The following is a 22423-nucleotide window of genomic DNA, read 5'->3' as shown; positions in this document are numbered from 1 at the left end:
TGGTGAGAAAAAGTTCCAACAAACAAATTGCATGGGGAGCCAATATTGTACTGTTTGTTTCATAAGCTCAACAGTTGCTCATTAGTAATGTGTTTAAAGAATACCTCATCCTAAACATGATGCAACAGAAGGTCTGAGCTTTGTAAAGAAGTAAACAAGAATGGATGCCAACTAAAGACTTTGTGGCAAACTTTGCAATACATTAGCCAATTATCAGTGTAATTTAAATAAATGAATTCGAGAGCAAACATTTCTCTACAGACTGTATTCACCCAATGAGTAAGCACGATATTTGCATATAATACAAATATATATGTTATTAAATAGAATATGTAAACCTTTAGCTTCAGATAACCCATCAAAATCACGGCATATATTCACATAATTTAACAGTTTCAAAATCATGGGGTCTATCTGTCCAAACAGTTTATGATACACTGCATATGAATTAACACCTAATATTGGCAATTATTCCTTATGTTTCCATGCACCAATATAATGCAGCATGATTGTGACATAAGTACCTACAGTTGAGTCCTAAAGCTTGCATTCACATATGCTAAAGATGTTCAAACTCGATATTATACTCTTCACTTTTACTTATCATGTTACCCTACATTTCCTGTGTTAAGCCAAATAGAGTTATATATATATGCAATTTCTATATGAGGTCATTTTAAAGTGATGACTTAAAGGAGTAATTTTATACTTGGGGGTGCCAAAAGTTAGCCACCCCCAAGTGATTGTATTTACTTAACTGACAGTCTGGGCCGGCGCTCCTATCAGCAGAAAACTGCACTGGCCTGGGTTCTTCAATGAGCACCACGGAGCCATCCTCTTTCTGCTTCTTTGCTCTTCAAATTTCCCAGGGCAGACGCTTTTGCTTTAAGCTTTTCAGCATTTGCAGTAAAACAAAATAGTCAGCTTTTCACTTTACTGCGCATGCTGAAAGTTTAAAGAAAAAGCAGGAAGAGGATCGCTCTTTGATGTTTACTGGAAGAATCCCTGGCCGGTGAAGTTTTCTGCTGATAAGAGAACCGGCCCGGAGTGTCAGTTAAAGGGCAACTATCACAAAAATGAAAATGTAATATAAGCTTCTTCATAATGAAGGAAGAAACTTTCTAAATACAATCAATTAAAGATTCTGAATTGTTCCTGAACTAATCAGGTTTATTTCACTATTCCTCTCTCAGAATCTGTTTCTCTTTATTCTCTCTTTATGCAGGAGTTCGGTGTCAGAGAGTCATTGACAGTTAGATCCAATATATCTTATAGGGGGGGGCTCCCTTTCCTAGCAGATGTATTAGAGCTCACTCAAATAACTGATTCCAGTACATACAAAATCTAACAAAATAACTGCCTTTTGCACAAATTCTGCATGTAGAGAGACAGGATTTCTGGTAATTCCAATAGAGTGAGATCTAATACATCTTCTAGGCAAAAAGGAGCCCCCCTATAAGATATATTGGATCATTCATCTGACACCCAGCTCCTGAATGAAAGAATGAAGAGAAACAGATGCTGAAAGAGGAATAGTGAAGATAAACTTGATTATTTCAGAAACGGTACAGAATTTTTAATTGATTGTACTAAGAAAGTTTCTTGTTTCTGTATGCTGAAGCTTATATTAAACTTTAATTTTCGCGATAGTTCCCCTTTAAGTAAATAGACTTGGGGGTGCCCTTCTTTTGGCACCCCCAATTATAAAATTACTTTCCTTCTGATGAAATTTTAGCTTTTTAATTACCATATTTCATCTTGATGATCCTACTCACATGAAAAAAACAATTATATTGTATCAACTGACACAGTATAAAACCGCTATAATGGTACAGGACCTGTTATCCAGAATGCTCAGGACGTGGGGTTTTCCAAATAATTTATCTTTTCTTATTTGGATCTCCATACCTTAAGACTACTAAAAAATAATTTAAACATAAAATAAACTCAATAGGCTGGTTTTGCCTCCAATAGAGATTAATATCTTAGTTTACATAAAGTTCAAGGTACGGTTTTATTATTACAGAGAAAAATTAAATAATTTTCAAAATTTTGAATTATTTAGATTAAATCGAGTCTATGGGAGAAAGCCTTCCTGTAATTCAGAGCTTGCGGCAGTGTCGGACTGAAAAGGTCCGGCCACCTCGGGCCCCTGACCTCCCCTCCACCAACTCCATAGCCCCCACATGACAGGCACAACCCTCCTCCACCTATTTTCACCCCCCTTCCCCAGAAAGCACCTGATTTTCTTCTGCATTTCTACTATCAACCGGGTGGGTGATATTTTCAGTCTGGCAGGGGGAGCGGGGCCCACCGGGTTTTTTCCCGTATCCTGCTGGCCCAGTCCGACTCTGGCTTTCTGTATAATGGATTTCCGGATAATAGATCCCATATATTACTGGTCAGTAGTAACCATCAGTACATCACAACAAAAGTGCATTTCATTGGGTGATTGCAAACTCCTGCCTATGATGTCAATTGTTGTAATTCTGCAGTTAAACTGCACAGATGCTCTCCTATCCCATCTTAGCCTATTTCCTATGCAAAAAATAATTGTAGGGTCTTTTCATTTAACACAAGCTAGGGGTCATTTAAAGAAAATTCTCAGTTAATATCAGTCTTTCAAGAACAAATATCTAAACAGACATTGTGCAAGATTGCAATTCCACAGTTTCAAAGGAATCCCAGCACAGGCAACCATTAGTCACTTAGAAACCTTTGCCTCCTTTATTCTGCATCACAAAGAAACAAAGCCCCTTTGTAATAAAATAATTATGCAACATTACTCCCAAAGAAATTTAACTTCTCTACTGATGTAGATTTATAAAGGGGTCTCTCAATGCAGTATAGGAAGCCTTTAAAAAGAAAAGTGCTAGAATATAAACAAATAGTTTTGAAGCTATTTATCAGCAGCAGTTCTGCTTTTCTTCATTTTTTAAAACGTATGAGCTGCACTAAAATACAAGTTTTATATGTCACAGAAAACCATTTGCATTTTGAGAAGAGAAGCATCTAGTCATTATGGTTTTGTCTCATTGTTCAGATATTCTCCTACTTAACATTGAATTCCTGCAAGCAACAATACCAGAAATACAGGTACGTATAAATCATAATTGGGAAGCAGCTAAAAGAAAACACTAAAGGGAGATGGACTTCATACCCTTATTACCCGTGCAGAGGAAGCAGCTGCTAAACATCTGGAAAAAAAATCCTCAAATCATTTATGTCCATAAACAAAGATTACAATATTTTACAAAAACATATGCAGAATGGGCTAGCCAAGATCATTTCGGAAGTTCTTGTTGCCTTTAATTTCAAATATGAAGAAATAAATGCTCTTTGCGCAGAAAATGCTTAAAAAACTCTAAGAAAACTCCACAAAGTTGCTAAAACCTTATTACTTGCTGATACTGTTTTTACTAATACTCATCAGGCATCGGTCTAAGATAATGTAAAGTAGTTATGCTGCAGCAGACAGTCTGTACATATATATATATATATATATATATATATCTATATAACCAAAGGAATGGTGCACTCCGTAGACAAAATTAATACCTGGGTGCCAGCATGGGAAATAAGCAGTGAAAAAGGATTGCGGCACTCACAGGGTTTTAGTGAAAAAACAAAAAATGTTTTATTATTAAGCCTCAACGTTTCGATCCCCCACAGGGATCTTCGTCCGGACGAAGATCCCTATGGGGGATCGAAACGTTTTCACTATATATATATATATATATATATATATATATATATATATATCTATCTATACATATCTATACATACAGTATCTATACATATCTATATATATATATATATATATATATATATATATATAAAAAATATATGATTAGAGAACAATGTACTGGCTGGGACAAAGCAAAACCAAAAAAACTGTTTTATTTACAGCCCTATTATTATGTGACATAACCCAAAAGCACCTTAAAAGGTGTCCAACAAAGGATGACTACTCATTTAACCACACAGGAAGCAACTGGAAAGTTAAAGAGCTGCAATGGCTTGTTATATTGATTTCTCATTTAGCCGATGGTGCATAATTCTTTGTCTTAGACTTCATTTGCACAAGAGTAATGTCTACTTTTTTTTCGACTGACAGTTTGATCAGATCAAATTGTAAGTGATGCGCAGAGGGGTGGTAGTTCGGATAATTGGTAACAGGGCAGATAGCAAAAGGGGTTTGCAGTGAGCATCAGTCAAGGATAGTAGGGTTGGTAATAGGTAACTGGGGAAAAAGGGAGAATGCTACAGTATGAACAAGACAGACAACTGGGAGATAATAAGGATGGCAGAGTAGAAGTAGCAGAGCAATATTTTGAAAGGTTTAACAATCAAACGGCACTCTTAATAACACTTCAATTTTATTAATCAGAATTAAGGTTAGTAAAAGAATTGCTAAGGGAAAATGTTTAATACAAAACCAAATGATGATGAATACATATACAGATATTAATACAGTTCAGCAAAATTAGTGTCTGATAATACATGGTAGAATAAAGCTCTGAAATAAATGAAGGGACAATTTATGGAGGACTCCTTTCTCTGAAAAACAGGTATTATATGCCTCCTGCACATTCTTCCAGCATTAGTGTCTGATAATACATGGTAGAATAAAGCTCTGAAATAAATGAAGTAACACTTTATGGAGGACTCCTTTCTCTGCAAAGCAGGTATTATGTGCCTCCTGCACATTCTCCTAGCATTCACTATACTTTCTTGCAGGCCATGTTCTCAGAATTATCACTTGTGCACACTTGTATACAATGTGCTCCATCTATGCATGTTTTCTAACCATTATAATCCTTCTTACAGCTCATTCATCACTGTTTTTTGTTCTTGGAGACTATACAACAACTGGCATTCAGAAGGATGACATGGCGGGGCATTGACATTAGCCGAGGTAGAGGAATGAGAATGATAGCAACAGGAAACTACAGAAGGGAAGGGATAGCATTAGCAATGTCTATGGCACAAAGTAAACTATTTGAGAAACTATTCTGCAAGTGATGCTACAGATGGTTCCTACTTGGCTTTGGATATAAACAGTTCCCAGTACACAGTTCCTAATTTTCAATAATCCTTGTTTGCATAAATCTGATGAGATATGTTTGGATACCACTTGATTTGATAAAACCATTAGGCACTGAAGTCCTTTATAAGTACCAAAAGGGTGACTACAATCATACAGCTGTCAAATTTTATTCCATTGGATCAAAGCTGCAGTATGGTAAAACTCTGTCCATTGTATTTATTTTGCTGCTATACATAAATATGAATGAGAAATTGAACAAACACTGAGATAACTGTTTGTACATGATGAACTGGAAAATATCACTTCTGAAGCATACTGAGAATATACGGCATTTATAAACTGAAATCAACTACAGGTATGGGACCTGTTACCCAGAATGCTCAGGACCTGGGGTTTTGCACTTAAGGGATTTTTCTATTACTTTGTCTACTAAAAAATACCATTTAAACAATAAATAAACTCGATAGGACTGTTTGCCTCCAATAAGAATTAATTATATGTCAGTTAGAATCAAGTACAAGGCATTGTATATAATTACAGAGAAAAGGGAAATCATTTTTAAAATTCTGAATTATAGGAGTCTATGGAAGATGACCTTCCCGTAATCGAGAGCTTTCTGTATAACAGGTTTCCAGATAACAGATTCCATACCTGTATAATCAAGGCCTTAAAAGTTATTGGGTTTTTAACTGAACTAAGTATAGTGAGATTCTTGCTAGGAAGTGAATAAGCAATGTGCTAAGGTGATCAGTAAAGCAACATTCTGGAAATGTAAAGATGGACAAAAAAAGCTGCTGCGCGGAGCACTGCTAATTTTTGACCACGCCCCTTTTTGCAGCTGCACCTCCTAATTACCATGCCCATTTTACAAAATTTGCCAGGTTATGAAAGATTGAACACATTTCCAATTAAGCCAATTAAGTTAGAAACATTGTATCTTTTTTAGAAATCGGGACTTTCCAATACAAAAGCAGGACTGCAGGTTGAGCAGTCAAAAGCGGAACTGTCAAATACAAGAGTCCTCTGCACTCAACCCATTATCAATATATTTAAGACAACGATATTTTGTGCATACTGCTACTAAAAAATGCCTTACCCTTTAAACATAACAGAAAAGCGGAACTGTCCCACCCAAAATGGGACAGTTGGGAGGTATGCAAGAGGAATAGAAGCTGCTTTTATGTTGAATAAAATAGATAATTCACTAAGCTTTGCTGACTCTTGTATTACAGCAAGCCAGCGGTGTCAGCAACATGTTTGTCATGTGTTAAAAAATACAATACAATTCAAGGAGCCTAATGTAATAAGAGTCTAGAAACAACCCAACAATCAATGATGAGGCTGCCAAAGAACAACTCCGACTATGCTGCTGTGCCTTCTCACACCCTGCAGAACACAAGGGGTCAACTCAATACCTATTGAAAAACACAAGAAATCTTCAGCTGCCTCTTTTCTGAAGGCCTAGTTTATATGAATTGGTTATTTCAAATAAACATCTAAGCCACTGCATAAAGCAGTTTCAGATACAAAAGAAAAAAACACTTTAATGGTCTATAATTGTAAATTTAAACTGCGCCAGTTGACTTCTGTGATCAATGTAAAGCATCCCCTAGCCTACTTTCTACCTAGAAATGAAGAAGATGAGCCTCCTGATATTTTTTAAAAGCATGAATAGAAAACTGCACTCCCTGATTGCCCAGTTTGCATAACATGTGTTGACCAAGGGAAATGACAGTTTCTGGTGATTTCCATAGTAATGGCAACATATATGAACCACCTTAAAGCAAACACCATGGAGAGCACAAAATTTGTATATATATATTTTTTTAAAATGGCCACATTTCATTAAAACAGCACAGCAATGCCATCACTAAGTTAATATTTCTCTGTCCTGTCTGTATCCATAGGAATAGACACAGGTACTAAATAAAAAAAAATAAAACAAGTGGCCTTACAAACTGCACACCTGTTTAAACATTACCCCTTTAAACTGCACTCTGGTGAAAAGAGACATTGAGTCCCGCATTCAAAAATACTGAGCACCTAGATTCTTTTTACAATTTCTTTATTGTTTATATTGAAGACATCTTACAATATATGATTCAAGTGACTGTTGAATAAAATTATGCTAAGTCACATTATATTAAAATGTTATGTCATACAAAAATGTCTCTGTAGTCCATGGACAGGCTAGAGTAAAAAAAATACCTGCAAGCAGTGGTGAAACAACCACAGAGGGGATGGGGGAGCAGCTGCACCAGGGCTGTTCCCAGTGGGGCCCACTGGTCCTTCTGGGCCCTTGCCCCTTGCTAGTCCTTCTGCCTAGATCCTAGAAAGGGGGCCTTGGCCAAAGTCAACAACTGCGGGTGGCTAGTAGCCAGCAGCAGTAGTTGCGTCGGGGATGGTAATTGTTGGGGGCTCTAGAGGTTGGGCTCTTGATGGACCCAAAGTACCTCAGTTGGACACGGACTATATATATGTGTGTCATGTATGTCTATGTATACTAGAGGGCAACAGGTTTAAATTTGTTCTAAATTTTAATTCTAATGAACATTCCTATGCACTAAAACATCATTCAAAAAAGCATAATTCAATTGTGGGGCCCAAATAATGGCCTCCCCAATCAACCTATCACATGAGGGTGGTAACATACCAGTTAGGAAGGATGGCTAAAGGATTACTCTTACAAGTGGATCTACCAGTGTATGGTGAGCTTTACACAAGACAAAACGTAGAAAGAAAGTTGGCACAGAGAAATGGAAGCAACAGAATCACTACCAACTGTATCACAAATGACTTACCAGTCACCAGCCTAGTCTGTGATGGGCATATGGCTGTCACATACCACTACAAATGGTGTTGAAGGCCTTTTTAATGATGCATAAAATGTCCTGTCTTACAGCCAAGTCAGCATCCTACCCACTATTTAACAGAAAGCCTGAGGTGCATTAAATAAACTCACATCTATGTCTAACCACAGCTTCCTTTTAGTGTTCAAAGATGTGCATATATATAGCAGCTGGTGTTAAAGCTTTGTCATGACCGACTAAAGCAAGATTCATTTATAAATTATGTATATAGTAATAGATGGAATTAGTGCTTGTGATGGAACCACTCATTCAGTTAGCACAGTAAGTTAACACAGCTTACACGCTGAGAGGGCAAAAAAGCTTACTAAACAAATGGATTCTATTTAAAAGCACAATGTACTTAAGCAACTTGAGATGGGGTGGCTTTTATACAACAAAGGCACATGAATGATGCTTTTCAAGCAACCAGCAAGGAGTACAATTAAGTCTATTAAAACAAGAGTAATGTATTGTTATTCTATTCAGGATCTTGGTGTTCTTTAGCTTTGGCCTTGACTGTTATCCTGTACAATATTGATGAGCAGTCCATTATTTGGTTTTAACACGAGGTGTTACTGGGGCACTGAAAAACTAAGAAGGTGCCTTCTCAAATGTCAGCTCAAGTGCTTCTGTGCCTGCCTTTCTCCCTTTGCTTGTTTGCAAACAACTGATCTGGGCTGACAAGTTGTTACAACAAAGAGAAACATATTAAATAGTGAAACTGGTGCATACTTTAGAACTCGGCTTATTAAGTCATTTGTTTAAGTGATGCTCGAGACAGATTTTTGAAGTGTTCTATGCACATTTTGCCCTATATTGTTCTCTCTTCATTAATAAAAGAGAAATTGGATGAAAAATGATTTAAGGTATCCTGAAGATATTCATGAAGTCTTTCAAACAATGACAAGAACAGCAAAGTACAGGCACATATTGCTTTCAAAGGCAATTACATTCAGAAACAATTGTTAATTAAATGGGATCTAAAGTCAAAAACTGAATTGACGTAAACTTGCTTCTGAAATGAATGTAAAGTTCCTCTCTGAATACTTTACATACTTTTCTGAGATATTGGCACTTCTTGATTTAGCAACTCTAGGGTTAAAGGGGTTGATCATCTTTAAGTTAACTTTTAGTATATAGGACGACCTATTCATAGAAACTAGTATTTGTTTTTTATAGTTTCTGAATTATTTGCCTTACTCTTCTGCCTCTTTCCTGCTTTCAAATGGAGGACACTGACCCTGGCAGCTCTGTGAGGCTACAATTTCATTGTTGTTATGTTTTATGACTTATCTTTATATTCAGTCCCTCTTTTATCTATATTCCAGTCTCTTAGTCAAGCCACTGCCTGTTAGTAAGGTAAACTGGACCCTAGCAAACAGATAGCTGCTGAAATTTCAAACTGTAGAGCTGCTAAACAAAATTCTAAATAATAATAAACCACACCAAATGAAGACCAATTGCATATTGCCTCAGAATATCACTACATCATACAAAAAGTTAAGTTAAAGGTGAACTGCCCATTTAACGGAGAAAAAAAGGGCATAGACAGGAGAAGCCTGACATTAGCAGTCTAAATCTGCTGAAATCTCAAAAAAACACTAAAAGCAGAAAATTAAAGCTAACTGCAAATGTGTACAGAGGACCAGGCTCAATAACTTTACTTCAATTTGTTTAGTTCCCCATTAATACATTTAGGAAATGTGCTTAAAATAACATTTTCTTACACAATGCAAGAGAGTTTTTTGGACATTTTCTTTATGCCTTTGCAAACTATTCCCATTAAGCAGAGAATCCTCACCTTGTGCTAAAGAAATAAATACAGAAAAGGCAATTTCTAATAGAAAGAACATTTCTAATGTAATATTGCTTTGATGACCTGCGTTAACATTTTCAGTTATGTAATCTAGTAAATGAGTTGATGCTTTATAGGGATTGGATCTGCTGTAGCTGTGCTTCTCTATTACTGATACAAACAAGCCTGAAATCAAGAACGTTTTGATATATATTTCATAGAAGAAAATGTAACATTTACAGAAGTGGTATATCAGCAATGTTGCTGTGTGCTTAGATTAAAGTAATATAAATAAAATATAAATAATATAAATATAAGTAATATAAATATAAATAGTAGTGCTTACTATTGCTACTTAAAGGGGTTGTTCACCTTTGAGATAACTTTTAGTATGACGTAGAGAGTTATATTCTGAGATAATTTGCAATTGGTTTTTATTATTTGTGGTTTTTGAGTTATTTACCTTTTTATTCAGCAGCGCTTCAATTTAAATTTTAAGCAATCTGCTAACTAGGGCCCAAATTACCCTAGCAACCATGCATTGATTTGAATAAGAGACTGGAATATGAACAGGAGAAAGTCTGAATAGAAGGATCAGCAATAAAAAGTAGCAATAACAATACATTTGTAGCCTTACAGAGCATTTGTTTCTTTAGAAGGGGACGGCGACGCCCATTTGAAAGCTGCAAAGAATCAGAAGAAAAAGACAACTATAAAAAATAAATAACGAAAACCAATTGAAAAGTTGATTAGAATTGGTTGTTGTATAACATACTAAAAGTTACTTTAAAGGTGAACCACCCTTTAATCTAAGCAAACAACAACATTGCTAATATGCCAGTTCTACAAGCAATGTATGATTTTAACTAAATTCGGAACTGTTGCCTATTCCTTATGATAGAACATATCTTAGGGCATTTGCCTCTCTCCCTGCTCCTCCAAAAAAATACAGTGTATTGGGCTTCCCACGGGCCGCACTGTCATTCTGTATTGAGAACATTTTATTCATAGGTTAAGAGCTCTCTCAGAAATGGTCCATTACTTTGCGAAAACTGGATACTATCCATATACTGTACCTAAAGCATCATCTAACCAGCTCCATGGAAACCACAAATGGTCCTAAATTGGATTCCAATGCTTTTATACTGGAACATTTATATATCTTAAAGGGGTTATTCAACTTTGAGATAACTTTTAGTATGATGTAGAGAGGGATATTCTGAGACAATTTGTAATTGGTTTCCATTTTTTATTATTTAAGGTTTTTTACTTATCTAGCTTTTTATTCAGCAGCTCTTAAAGTGGACCTGTCACTCAGACATAAAAATCTGTATGATAAAAAATAATTTTCAAATTAAACATGAAATCCAAATTCTATTTTTTTATTTAAGTATTTATAGCTGTTGCTAGCTCATTTAAAAATCTCAACTGACAATCAAATATTGCCTGCCCCTCCTCTATGCCTTAGGAAGGATTTTCATTCCCCAGTCGAATATTGAGGGTTAATTAACCCTCAATATTCGACCCTTAATACATCTGCCCCTATATGTCCCAATAACTTTAATGATTATCAGGTCTCAGGTGGAGTAAAATAATGGTGCAATGATTGCATTCATTTGCTGCATGGTGTTAATTCATGTGTAAAGACAGCAACAGATCATTATAATATCACCAATAATGCAACACCATGTTTCCAATTTTTTTGGAGTAAATCATGTTCATAACTATGCTCCACATGATCACAATCTACTCATTGTAGTATTTAAACAGAAACTATACCCCTGAATATTGTAGGTTTCTATAAAAATATTACACAAACAGACCACATGTAAAAACACTTTCATATAAATAAAGCTTTTCATGAAAATTGCAGATTTTATAATAAGGTAAAAACACAGCATTTTGACATAATCTTAAAACATGGAAGCTGCCTTCCATTGTGTTGCATGGTAGTAAGAGGAGTTTCAATAGGAGAAGCAGAGTCCAGTGGTCTTAACTCATGTAAAATGTCAATATTTTGACCTCTAGCTATGCTGAAATGATGCTGTTTATGACACAGGAGTTAGGAATTAGAGCTGCACAATTGAAAAGTTTAAGTATTTTTAAGACTTAAAATACATATGTAGTCTGCTTTTTAGATGTAATTCAGAATATTTGGAAGGACAAACTAGACATCATGTCTCAGTATAAAGAACATTGAGATATTAATGGTGAAAAGATGAAGAACAACACACATTTGGACAGACTGTAATAATATTATATAAAAAATGGTTCAGTTGATCCTCCTTAGGGAAAATGTTAGTTTGTATTAGTGGAATTAGCAATGTAGATAACCCAGGGGCGGAACTAGGCAGAAAAGAAGTGGCACGTGCCTAGGGCACAACAGTGGGGGTTGTTGGGCATGTACCTTTTCTGTCACCTACCTAGTCTGGGCCCTTGTAGTTTACCTCTCGCCACACACATGCCTAGGGCACCCAACGCGGATGTAACTGATCCCAACAATGGCCTCGTGTAAGAAGGCCAAGGCTTTCATCTTCAGCCAACAAGTGCTACCTGATTCCACAGGTTTTGTTTTTACAGATTAAGCTACAATGAGTTCTACTGTCATTTTAATCATAGACCCTACTCAGTGAGGTGCCATGCTAGGTCAGGAACTTAAAGTAGGCAGAAGAGGCAACGGCAGGGGGCCAAAGGACCCTTAGTATATACCTCTCCTGCCTCCTCTAACTACAACCTTGCACATTATCAGCTCAAGTGTAGAGGGTAGGAAGAGAGAGACACTACAGAGAAGAGAGCAGCAGGGACCAGTAGCAGTGGTGGCAGTAACTGGGGAAGGGTTTGTTAGGAGAGAGAGAGCAGAGTGGGGTGGGGTGGAAGTTTCAGGGAGGCACAGATGAGGCCAGGGCTTGCCTTGGGTGGTCATCTGAGTTGGCCTGGCTCTGTGCCTTGTTGATTATAGAGTACATCTACAGTCAGTTCTATTTTATATCCCAGTTCAGTAGTCTGATGATTGGTCCGCACATGGAAAAGTGGGGTAGAAAGGACAACAAACAAAGCATGAGATTATAGCATTCATTTACCTGCCACTCCCCAGCTGCTTTTGTGTTAAAGCTCCCAGTACCACTTGGCGGATTTACTAAAAATATCCAGCAATTGTCATACAACTAATGTTATATGATCTTTTGTTTACAGAATGGCAATGGCACAATTCCCAGCTGTTGTGTTACTGAAAAGTGCAGTAAAATTAACATAAAAATGCATTATTGCTTTGTTCACAATGAACTGGAAACAAATATCACTACTGAAGCATTCTGAGAATATATGGCATTAATAAACTTAAATCAAATACAGGTATGGGATCTGTTATCCAGAATGCTCAGGACCAGGAGTTTTCAATAATTCATAATTTCATAATTTGGATCTCCATACTAAAAAACAAATTTAAACACAGTTAAACCCAGAAGGGTTGTTTTGCCGTTATTGAGGATTAACTATAGCTTGGTTTGGATCAAGCACAAGGTACTGTTTTTTAAAAATTGGAATTATTTGATCAAAATGGAGTCTATGTTAGATTAACTTCCTTTAATCTGGAGCTTTCTAGATAAGGGATCCTATACTGTATCATTTTCCACTTAATTTAAATATTTCTGGACCAAGGATTTTTTACATTCTCTAGTCTAATTTTTCTCATTCTAATGTTTTTATCACAGAATAACTAAGTATGATGGTGGAAGTGCTACACTTTACAGGTAGTAGGCATTTTTCTTATGTTACATTTAGCTGGCACAACGGTAACTTAATTACTCGCAAATTAGTGATTCTTCAGCGTTTTACTGCAATTGTGTAGAAGTATCAACTTTAGTCATTAGTGTTTCATTATCTTATTGAAATATAGAAATAAAATCCAATTCCCTTTGCCTCTTCATATGAAGGATATTGAGAAATATACACATACTTGCATTTAGAAAGCCATTGTAAAAACAAGATGGTTAGTTCTTCTGAACTAACCCAGTACCTTATTATGGTCCAGATTGTTTAACGGTAAGCATTTGATAGCAATTACATGGATGTGTAAAATATTTTTTACTGTTCCACGACAGTATCTATAAAACACTGCCCGTGATCAAGCTGAAACGAGGCTATCCTCTGAGTTGGGGGATCTGGATAAAGCTTAAAGGAGAACTAAAGCTTAACTAAAGAAGTATGGTAGGAACGTTGTACATTCTGTTTTGGGCTTCTGTACCAGCCCAAGGCAACCACAGCCTTTTAGCAGTAAAGATCGGTGTCTCCAAAGATGCCCCAGTAGCTCCCCATCTTCTTTTCTGCTGAGTCACTGACCCATTCACAATATACAGTACACATGGAATATAAAATGTCACAATATAAGGCTGATTTTCCGCTTGATAATTTATGATGACCCCTAAGCTTAGCTTCTCAACAGCTGCTCAGAGCCCACTGAGCATGTGAGTGTCGCAGACACTTTCCAAGATGGTGACCCCCTGTGACAAGTTTGAAGTTCTGGATCATTGCTGCTATTGACAAGCTGAAATTTAGGCTGGTGCAATAGGTTCAGTATATAAAACATGGCATTTTTAGCCACATTAATTTTAAGGGTTTCATTCTCCTTTAACCCTTTGGTACAACTAGCAAATGATAATTGATTGATTGGGATATTTTATTCATAAATTGTATGTGTGTAATGTCTAATAACTTCTGTTTCTAATTCTGTAGTAATTCAATTGTAACATGCCTCTGACTGCCTCTATCCTTACAGCTGTACATACTGGCACATCTACTGATCACTTGCCCATTGTCTCTGTTCCAAAACTTCTTGCAGTTCTTGAATATCTGAGTGCTATCCTCAAGGGTGTGGACCCAGCAAGCTAAGCACACAGAGTCCAAAAGATGGAGGCAGTTTGGAGAAGTGCCACTACATCCGCATAGGACTGAAGAACAAGGCTATAGGGATTGTAGCTTTGCTAATAATGCATTACATGAGTTCTGTGTCAAGCCTTGAGTTCCACTTCAACAAAACCAGTTTCTTTTTTTTTTTTTTATTTCCCTTTCCTTGTAAATATAATAGGTGCTTCAGTTTAGCACTAGTAGTTCTTTTAGACAAACTATTACTAAAGGATGATTCAGATGAATAAAAACAGTTATAGGCAGTTTCTTCTAAGCATTAACTTATATGACCACAAAATAGAATGATTCAGTTACAGTAGAACTTCTGCAGAGTTTAAGAGGCAGAGATTGTGTGAATCTTATCATAGACCTTTAAATATCTGCATGATTTAACTAATCGTTAACACAATGTGGGAAATGTAATAATAAAGGAAAGAAAATCACACAAACAGGATTAAAATTCTGCATTTCACAATGTAATAATCGTCATTAGACTATTGTTGCATTGTGAATGTTAATTCTGCACTTTTAAAGGGGTTGTTCATCTTTAAGTTCACTTTTAGTATGGTGTAGACTCAGAGTTATATTCTAAAACAATTTGTAATTAGTTTTAATTTTTTATTATTTTTAGTTTGAGAGTTTTTTAGGTTTTTATTCAGCAGCTCTCCAGCAATCGAGTTGCTAGGGTCAAAATTGCCCTAGCAACCATGCATTGATTTAAATAAGAGACCGGAATATGAATAGGAGGGGCCTGAATAGAAAGATTGGTAATAAAAGCTTCAGTAACAATACATCTGTAGCCTTACAGAACATTTGTTTTTTAGATGGGGTCAGTGACCCCCATTTGAAAGATGGAAAGAGTCTGAAGAAGAAGAAGAGGTAATTCAAAAACTATCAAAAAAAATAAATGAAGGCCAATTGAAAAGTTGCTTAGAATTCACAATTCTATAACATACTAAAAGTTAACTTATATAGGTAAACCAACCCTTTAAGGCATGCTTGAAGATGGTGTAATATTTTGGTGCAAACCCATATTTTTACATAGACTGTGCACTGGAGCAAACTCTAAAATTTGCAATCTTTCTTCCACTGTCGGAAATGGCCATTGAACAGATTCCAGGTTTTAAAAAACTATATTAAGTATGACCAAAGGAAAATTTGTTCATGCAGAGGCTTATATTTTCGCATTGCAAATATTTTTTCCCCATTACAGACTCTTATTACATTCCCCTGTATGTATTTTAATAAAATCTTGCTGCACTTTGTTATAGGGCAGAATTTGTGAGGGTCTAACACTTTGGAAACATAGAAAAGTTTTTTCCTAGGCTTCAGTGTATCAATGTGATTCACACTCTATGAACCTAATTTATTTTCAGAGAAAGATTGTAAGTCACAGCAAGTGAAAGTTACTCTTTGTTTTCCTGGTCTGCTGTAGATATGTTTCTTCGATTCATACTCATATTACCACCCAGTGGTTTGCTGTATATTCTCTGGAATAGTGTAACACAGCTCTTATTATACATTTTTTACCCCCTCTCTCCAGCCGTTCTGTTCTTTAAACAGGACTGTAAATACATTACACACTGATGCACAGAATGCATGATCATGGATGGGATGCTAAAATACTGCCTTGTGTATGGTGAGGAGAAAGCCTTTTATATTACCTTTCTTATTCCCATGTTCCTCTATGAGGGGGCTGCCATATTTGTGCAGCAGTAGACGGCTAACATTAGAAACTCTAACTGACAGGCTGAGAAGGGACAGTCAGGTTTAGGAACTTCAAGTAACAATTACTTACAAAGCAGAACTATCAGCAATGTAGAGTAATATTTTGAAAAGAAAAATGTTAGTGTCTGTATCACTTTAAGGCTACTAAAATAATATTTAAACATTGTTTTGACTCCAAAAATGATGTATTATATCTTAATTAGGATGAAGAACAAACTGTTTTATTATTATAGAGAAAAAGTCAATCATTAAAAAAAAAAAGCATTTTATTAAAACAGAGATAGCCTTCCTGTAATTCAGATCTGGATAATGATCTAAATCATACCTGTACTTACAGCCTGCCATAGAAAGGGAGCTGCCTTGCACCCACCAGTTCTGTTCTCTCCAACAAGCTGCTAGGTTCACAGCTCAGTCAGACCCAAGCCCCAAGTGCTGTTAGTATAATTTTTTTTTCCACTGGTACCACCATCTTACGAACCTATCCCAGGCATTCCTTGGCAGGTAGACTCATGCAAACATAGTAGAGTAAAATGTTCATATTTAACTCTAATGCACACATGCAAGACTGAACCTGTGCTAGGATCTCCTAGGAAAGGTAGTTAACAGAGCTGTGTAGGCTTCCCAGTTGTTATGCCCGTCCCAGCTATGTTATGTTTTGGGCAGCCGAGGATAAGTAGAGTATAACAGTGCTTTATTAGCAGATTCATGCAGGCCTTACACAACAGTAAGCTTTCCCTTTCACTTTTAAGCTGTACAGAAAGTCCTGTGTATGCATAGTACAAGTCATGTGCACAGTGACACCCGCAGGCTATTTGTATAAACACCACAAGTTACATACAGATACAGTACAGTGAGCCAATAAATAATAGCCCCGTGACCCTCGGCTACTGCCGCTTCAAGCCATTAAAAATATATTCTCTATAATTTGTGATCTAGGTCTGTTCGGTAAATAAAAGATATACTATAAACAGACATAGGTGTATTATTAATAAGGCAAAGGAAGATTGCATAACCATGCAGAAGCTACAAACCAAATAATATTTGAACCAACCAGTTCCAGTTTCCATATTTATTAAAACATGAATTTAACAAAGGAATCTAACTTTTTGTTCCTATTGGATAATAGAGTTTATGCTTTCAGTAACAAATCCTGAAGCCAGAGCTTCAACTTAAGTCAAACTAATAACATTCACATTCAAAGCCCTGCAATTATCTTATTGTGGGTAGCACTACTGTCTTGCACCTTTGAGGTCTTCAGTTCAATTACAACCTGGGCCCAATATGCATGGAGTTTGTATGTTTTTGCCTTATCTCTGTCAGTTTACTCCCACACTCTAAATCATACAGTAACTGCTGGTGAACTGGTACCTGATGAAACTGAATCTAATGTGATTAAGATTTTCGACTGTAAAAAACACTGCATAAACCCAGCAGAGATCTATAAATGATAAATAAAACAACATTTAACTATACCTAATAGGAACTAAATATCTGTTTAAAAGCTGCATAGTACAAAAATTACCAGGAGTGCAATGTGAAATGACTTCCTTCATACAAGTAAAAAAAAAACCTACATCATAGTGCTGTCCAAATTTATAGTGGGCCAATTATTTATGATACTGCAGGTTCGAGGGCCATATTAACTTGAAAAGGTCTATTAAATGCTTAATCAGATGGGGGGGTCATAAAAATCTCTTGGAGGGCCTCAAGTTGGTCATTGTAATAGATGCATGAAGTCTTTATCAGTATGACACAGTGTAACACAAACAGGACATCAGCCAAATTGACATTCAGTTAAAATAAATTGAGAGCTTGAATCTGTAAGTAGTAATGTGTGAATTTATTTGGCAGGCATGGATTTGCTGCGAATTTCCTTAATTCTCTGTGAAAAATTTGCTGCAACAAAAAAAATTGTTGCGTCAAAATTGCCAGTTTTTGCCAAATAAGGTTATAAGCTCCAGAATTTGTGATCTAGGTCTGATCAATAAATAAAAGATGTATATTAAGCAGCCTGGTGTATTATTAATCAGATGCAAGGAAACAAGCATTACATAACACAGTTTAATGCAGAAAGCTCTGCACCACAACGGACAACCGCTACAAATAAAAATGAAATGTAACCTAAACCAGTTTCTTTTTAAGAAAGTACTTATGTTGGTAAGAGTGTCTGGTGGGTTTCATGAAACATATTTTCAGGAGTCTGGGGAAAGTTACTGCTAATATGCCATAGTAAAGAAATAACCATTACATCTCCCAGACTAGTAAAAATGTAAATCCCATGTACCAGAGAGAGTTTTGTTAATGTATCTGAATGCATTTTATCACCTTGGTTGGTTTAAAGTCCATTTCCAAGTTAAAGGGGAAATAAAATGTAATTCTAAGAAATGTTCCATATATTTATAAATATAGTTGCTATTTGACACAATAAGTCAGTTTATATGCTGTGGGCTCCTGTTTCTCCTAGTATAACAGAATACAGTCATTACCCCAAAAGATTGACTTCTGCTAATTTTCATTTTGATACTAATTTGAATTTATAGAAGTTTGGAAGTGTTATTCATCTCTATCGCAGAGATCTGTAAAACGAGTAGAGCATTTAACGCAGTATGAATTACGGCAAAAGTGTTTTCCAACTTTAAAAAAAAAAAAGCCTTATGATGACCTCTTGTGGCAAACAATAAAAGTAGTACAAAGTAATGGGATTGTAGGAAATGTTTTAGCTCATACATAGCCATATATCCACTTGTTTAGGATGTATAGCAAACAGTTGGGCTTTTTCATGGTTAAAACTCTGGTTATAGGTTATTAGCATAATAATACTACATTTCAATTTATAAGTGTTGGCGTTATACAAATAACAGATCTGAAATAAATAGATTTCTCCAGTCTCTCTATGTATCAGTTGCTAAAAACAGTAGAAACTCTGTCAAGCCTGGTCACCTAAAGTTTAGTTTTAATTGTCTCTATAAATGGGACATATAGCAGCAGCAGTCTGTAGACAGGTTGTCTGTCCTCTCTGGAGTATATTCACCTTGACATTCAGCATACCTGTACCTGCTTACTGCAAAAAAGCGACTGCCATTTATGTATATCCCTAAAAATACATATACTTTTGTGCAATAAAACTGCTGAAGCCATCTCATTCCAGCATATGGATTGCAGTTGATCTGAAGCACAGATGGAAGGCTACGCTGACCGTACAAGCATATTACCAGTTCCAAGACATAATTTGGCTCCCAATAAAAATTTAATTAGTCAATACAACCATACTCTGTCTGCATCTGTCCAAAAAAAGTAATAGACACAGCCGTACATCAAACTATCTCCATAAATGCACATATGGAATAATCACAGATTTAAAAAATTATTATACAAAGTAATTTGAATTGAGCAGTCACCATGCTACAGATCCTAATACACATTCCCAAATACACTGCTCCTGGATTATTTACATGAATAAGCAAAACTGGGATACAAGCTGGGATCTAAATGGGATCTCTTAGTACCTTTATATTTAAAAGTGTCCAGTGAAAAGATGCAGAAGATGAAGCTTGCTCTGTGTCAAATCTATGCTTTCCAGCTACAGGACCACAATCAGCAGCATCTCCTGCTAAAAGATGTAGGACTTTATGGTCTAAAACTGCTAGAGGATTAAACTGCCTATTTGTGATATAGGAATAGTCAACAGTGTCTGTTCTGGCAACAAAATACTGGATTATCCATAGGAGGAGAAAACTTTGCATAGGAACCACAGTAATACCCCATAAAATAATATGAAGACCACTAATGACCCTGTAGTTGGTAGGTTTCTAGTGCACAAGCCAAGCTCACGTGGAGCACAGAAGTCAATGCCATACAGGACCCCATCATTTTTGGAGTCACAAAGGGAAACCGGTTTCAGCAGATTTAATTTGCCAAAACAGAGTAGTTATAATATGTACAGCTATTCTGTGAGGCAGGGTGCATAGCCAGTGGCATCAATGGGGATATTAATAGTTTGAAGGAGCCTAGAATTTAGGGGAGCATACCATTATATCCAGTTGGGGGTCATTAAATAGTTAGAGATAACCACTATATAATATTCAACTTATAATGGATGAATGTGTGCCTAATTGTTGTTGAGCCCAATCAAACCCACAAAGTTGTACAAATCAAAGACTAGGGAAGAGCTGCTAGAGAGGGATCGCTTACCATTTGAGCGCCTGACAATGTTCTCCAAAAACGTGTTCTGCGGTGCCACCAGCCCTCGTTTTCCCCCCGGCATCCTGCGCTTGGGAAGCTCCTGGGCTGGGACGCGGTGCAGCTTGTGACAGTGTTTGTGACCGAGTCCGGGTTGATAGACTTGGGTGGGATGAAGCAGTTCATGGTAACGCTCCTCTGGCTGCTGCTGCCGAGACTGTGACAGGGCTGCACACAGGGCTAAGGAGCTGCAGGCTCAGGAGACAGTGCGCCTGCGTAATGTGGCTGCCCGCCAGCACCATGGCCAGCGTCCCAACGCGCCTTGCACCTGCCCCTCTGCTGCCCGGTTAGCGGCACCGTCTGACGGGTCTGCGCGTCTTTCCCGGCATTACTTTGCTCAACTCCAGCTCAGTTGCTCGCACGCCTTCTTCTTGTGCTCATCACATTCCAAGCAAGGGGCTCATGTGTTGCGCTCTCCTCCCCAGCTCAATTTGGGAAAGTCCTTTTTGGCTCCCCAGAGCACCTGTGGAAAACACCAATGTACTCTCCCATACACTCGCACTCTCCTACACACTCTGACTCTTGAGTTACTGTAAGTCCTGTGGGCTCTCTTCCCCTGATGTAACAATCAGCTCCCTCCCATTCCTCCTGTCTGCTACTTTGTATCCTCATTTACATTAGTCACTCTTTGCCTTGCCTTTAATACTGCGCCCTCCTCCTCTGCAGTATAGTCCCAGTATCAGCAAGGCTACCCCTCCCACTTAAGCCACACCCCACTTTAGGATAAACTCCCACAATCCACACCCACCCCTCCTCCCTAATGACAGAACCATTTCTATCACCCGTTTCGTTAAGAAAAGGAATGGTAAAAGCCTTGTGTTTCATGCAGACATTCACACCTCCAATCTTCCATCACTTTCTAATAAATGTGTGGACAATGTTCAGACACCTGAACAACTACAGACCCAGCAGCATCTCCCTAGAGACCAAGTCTACGTTACTGCCCAAACACGGTAACAAATTTAACCCTTTAGCAAGAGACACTGGGACAGATTTACTAAAGGGTGAAGTGGCCATCGCCATCAAAATTTTGCCAGAAATCCAATCCACAGAGACATCGCCAATTCACTAACAGGCACAGGCGACAATTCGGTAGCAAAAGAGACCTTCGCTAGCATTCGTTCGCACTCCATCGCCAGGTAACATTTCGCTCAGGCGTATGGTCGTTGCTCCGCAAATTCACTATAGTGCAGAATTTACTGAACGTTCTCTCTTTCCCAGAGTTGCCTTCACAACCTCGGACCAGGCGAACTGCTAAAATGAAGCTAGATCTTCCTCAATCTTATGTAATTTACATCATATCCTGTCTGCCGAAAATGCATTAAAGTTGAATAAACGCTGGCGACTTTTCCTTTTGTTAAGCAGGATTGGCTGCAAAAGACCTAAGTCTTTTTTCGGTTAACATTTGAGGGCCATGGAACATTCATTTTACAGTGGGCTTATGTGTAGGGCATAATATGAACTATTTTGTCTTTATTTAGGTTCCTTGGACATTTGTAATAAAAAGTGGCCACTTTAAAGGAGAAGGAAAGGCTTCGTACACTTGGGGGTGCCAAATGTTAGGCACCCCAAGTGATTGTATTGACTTACCTGAAACCCCGGGCCTAAGCTCCTATCAGCAGAAAACTACACCGTGCCAAGGTTATACAATTGAGCACCACAGAGCAACCCTCTTCCGTCTTCTTCTTTCCTTCCCGCGGCTGTGCATACGTAGAACTTTAACTAAAAAGTTGGCTATTTTGTTCAACTGCGCATGCACTTGCCCTGGGATATTTGAAGATAGAAGACGCCGGAAGAGGATCGTTCCATGGTGCTCACTGGAATAACTCCAGGCTGGTGCAGTTTTCTGCTGATCGGAGC

At 37.3% G+C, this 22423-nt stretch overlaps 1 protein-coding gene across 6 annotated transcripts in view; it reads right to left on the bottom strand.

The window, feature by feature from the left end:
* kcnh5.L (potassium voltage-gated channel subfamily H member 5 L homeolog) overlaps nt 1–22423 on the bottom strand; it is a 218288-nt gene that overhangs the window by 146143 nt on the left and 49722 nt on the right. For 3 of the 6 annotated variants that reach the window (XM_018230653.2, XM_018230654.2, XM_018230655.2), the window contains exon 1: nt 20516–21212. The exons of 2 other annotated variants lie outside the window; for them this stretch is intronic. In XM_018230653.2, coding sequence (XP_018086142.1) covers nt 20516–20588 — 73 coding nt within the window. In that variant the 5' untranslated portion in view covers nt 20589–21212. Of the gene's footprint in view, nt 1–20515; nt 21213–22423 lie in introns of those variants that run through there. One more of the 6 variants, XM_018230656.2, reaches the window with a different exon arrangement.

Source organism: Xenopus laevis, chromosome 8L (genome assembly GCF_017654675.1).
Source record: "Xenopus laevis strain J_2021 chromosome 8L, Xenopus_laevis_v10.1, whole genome shotgun sequence".
Lineage (NCBI taxonomy): Eukaryota > Metazoa > Chordata > Amphibia > Anura > Pipidae > Xenopus > Xenopus laevis.
Note: the sequence above shows the minus strand (reverse complement) of the source record. Positions and strands in the feature narration are given on the sequence as shown.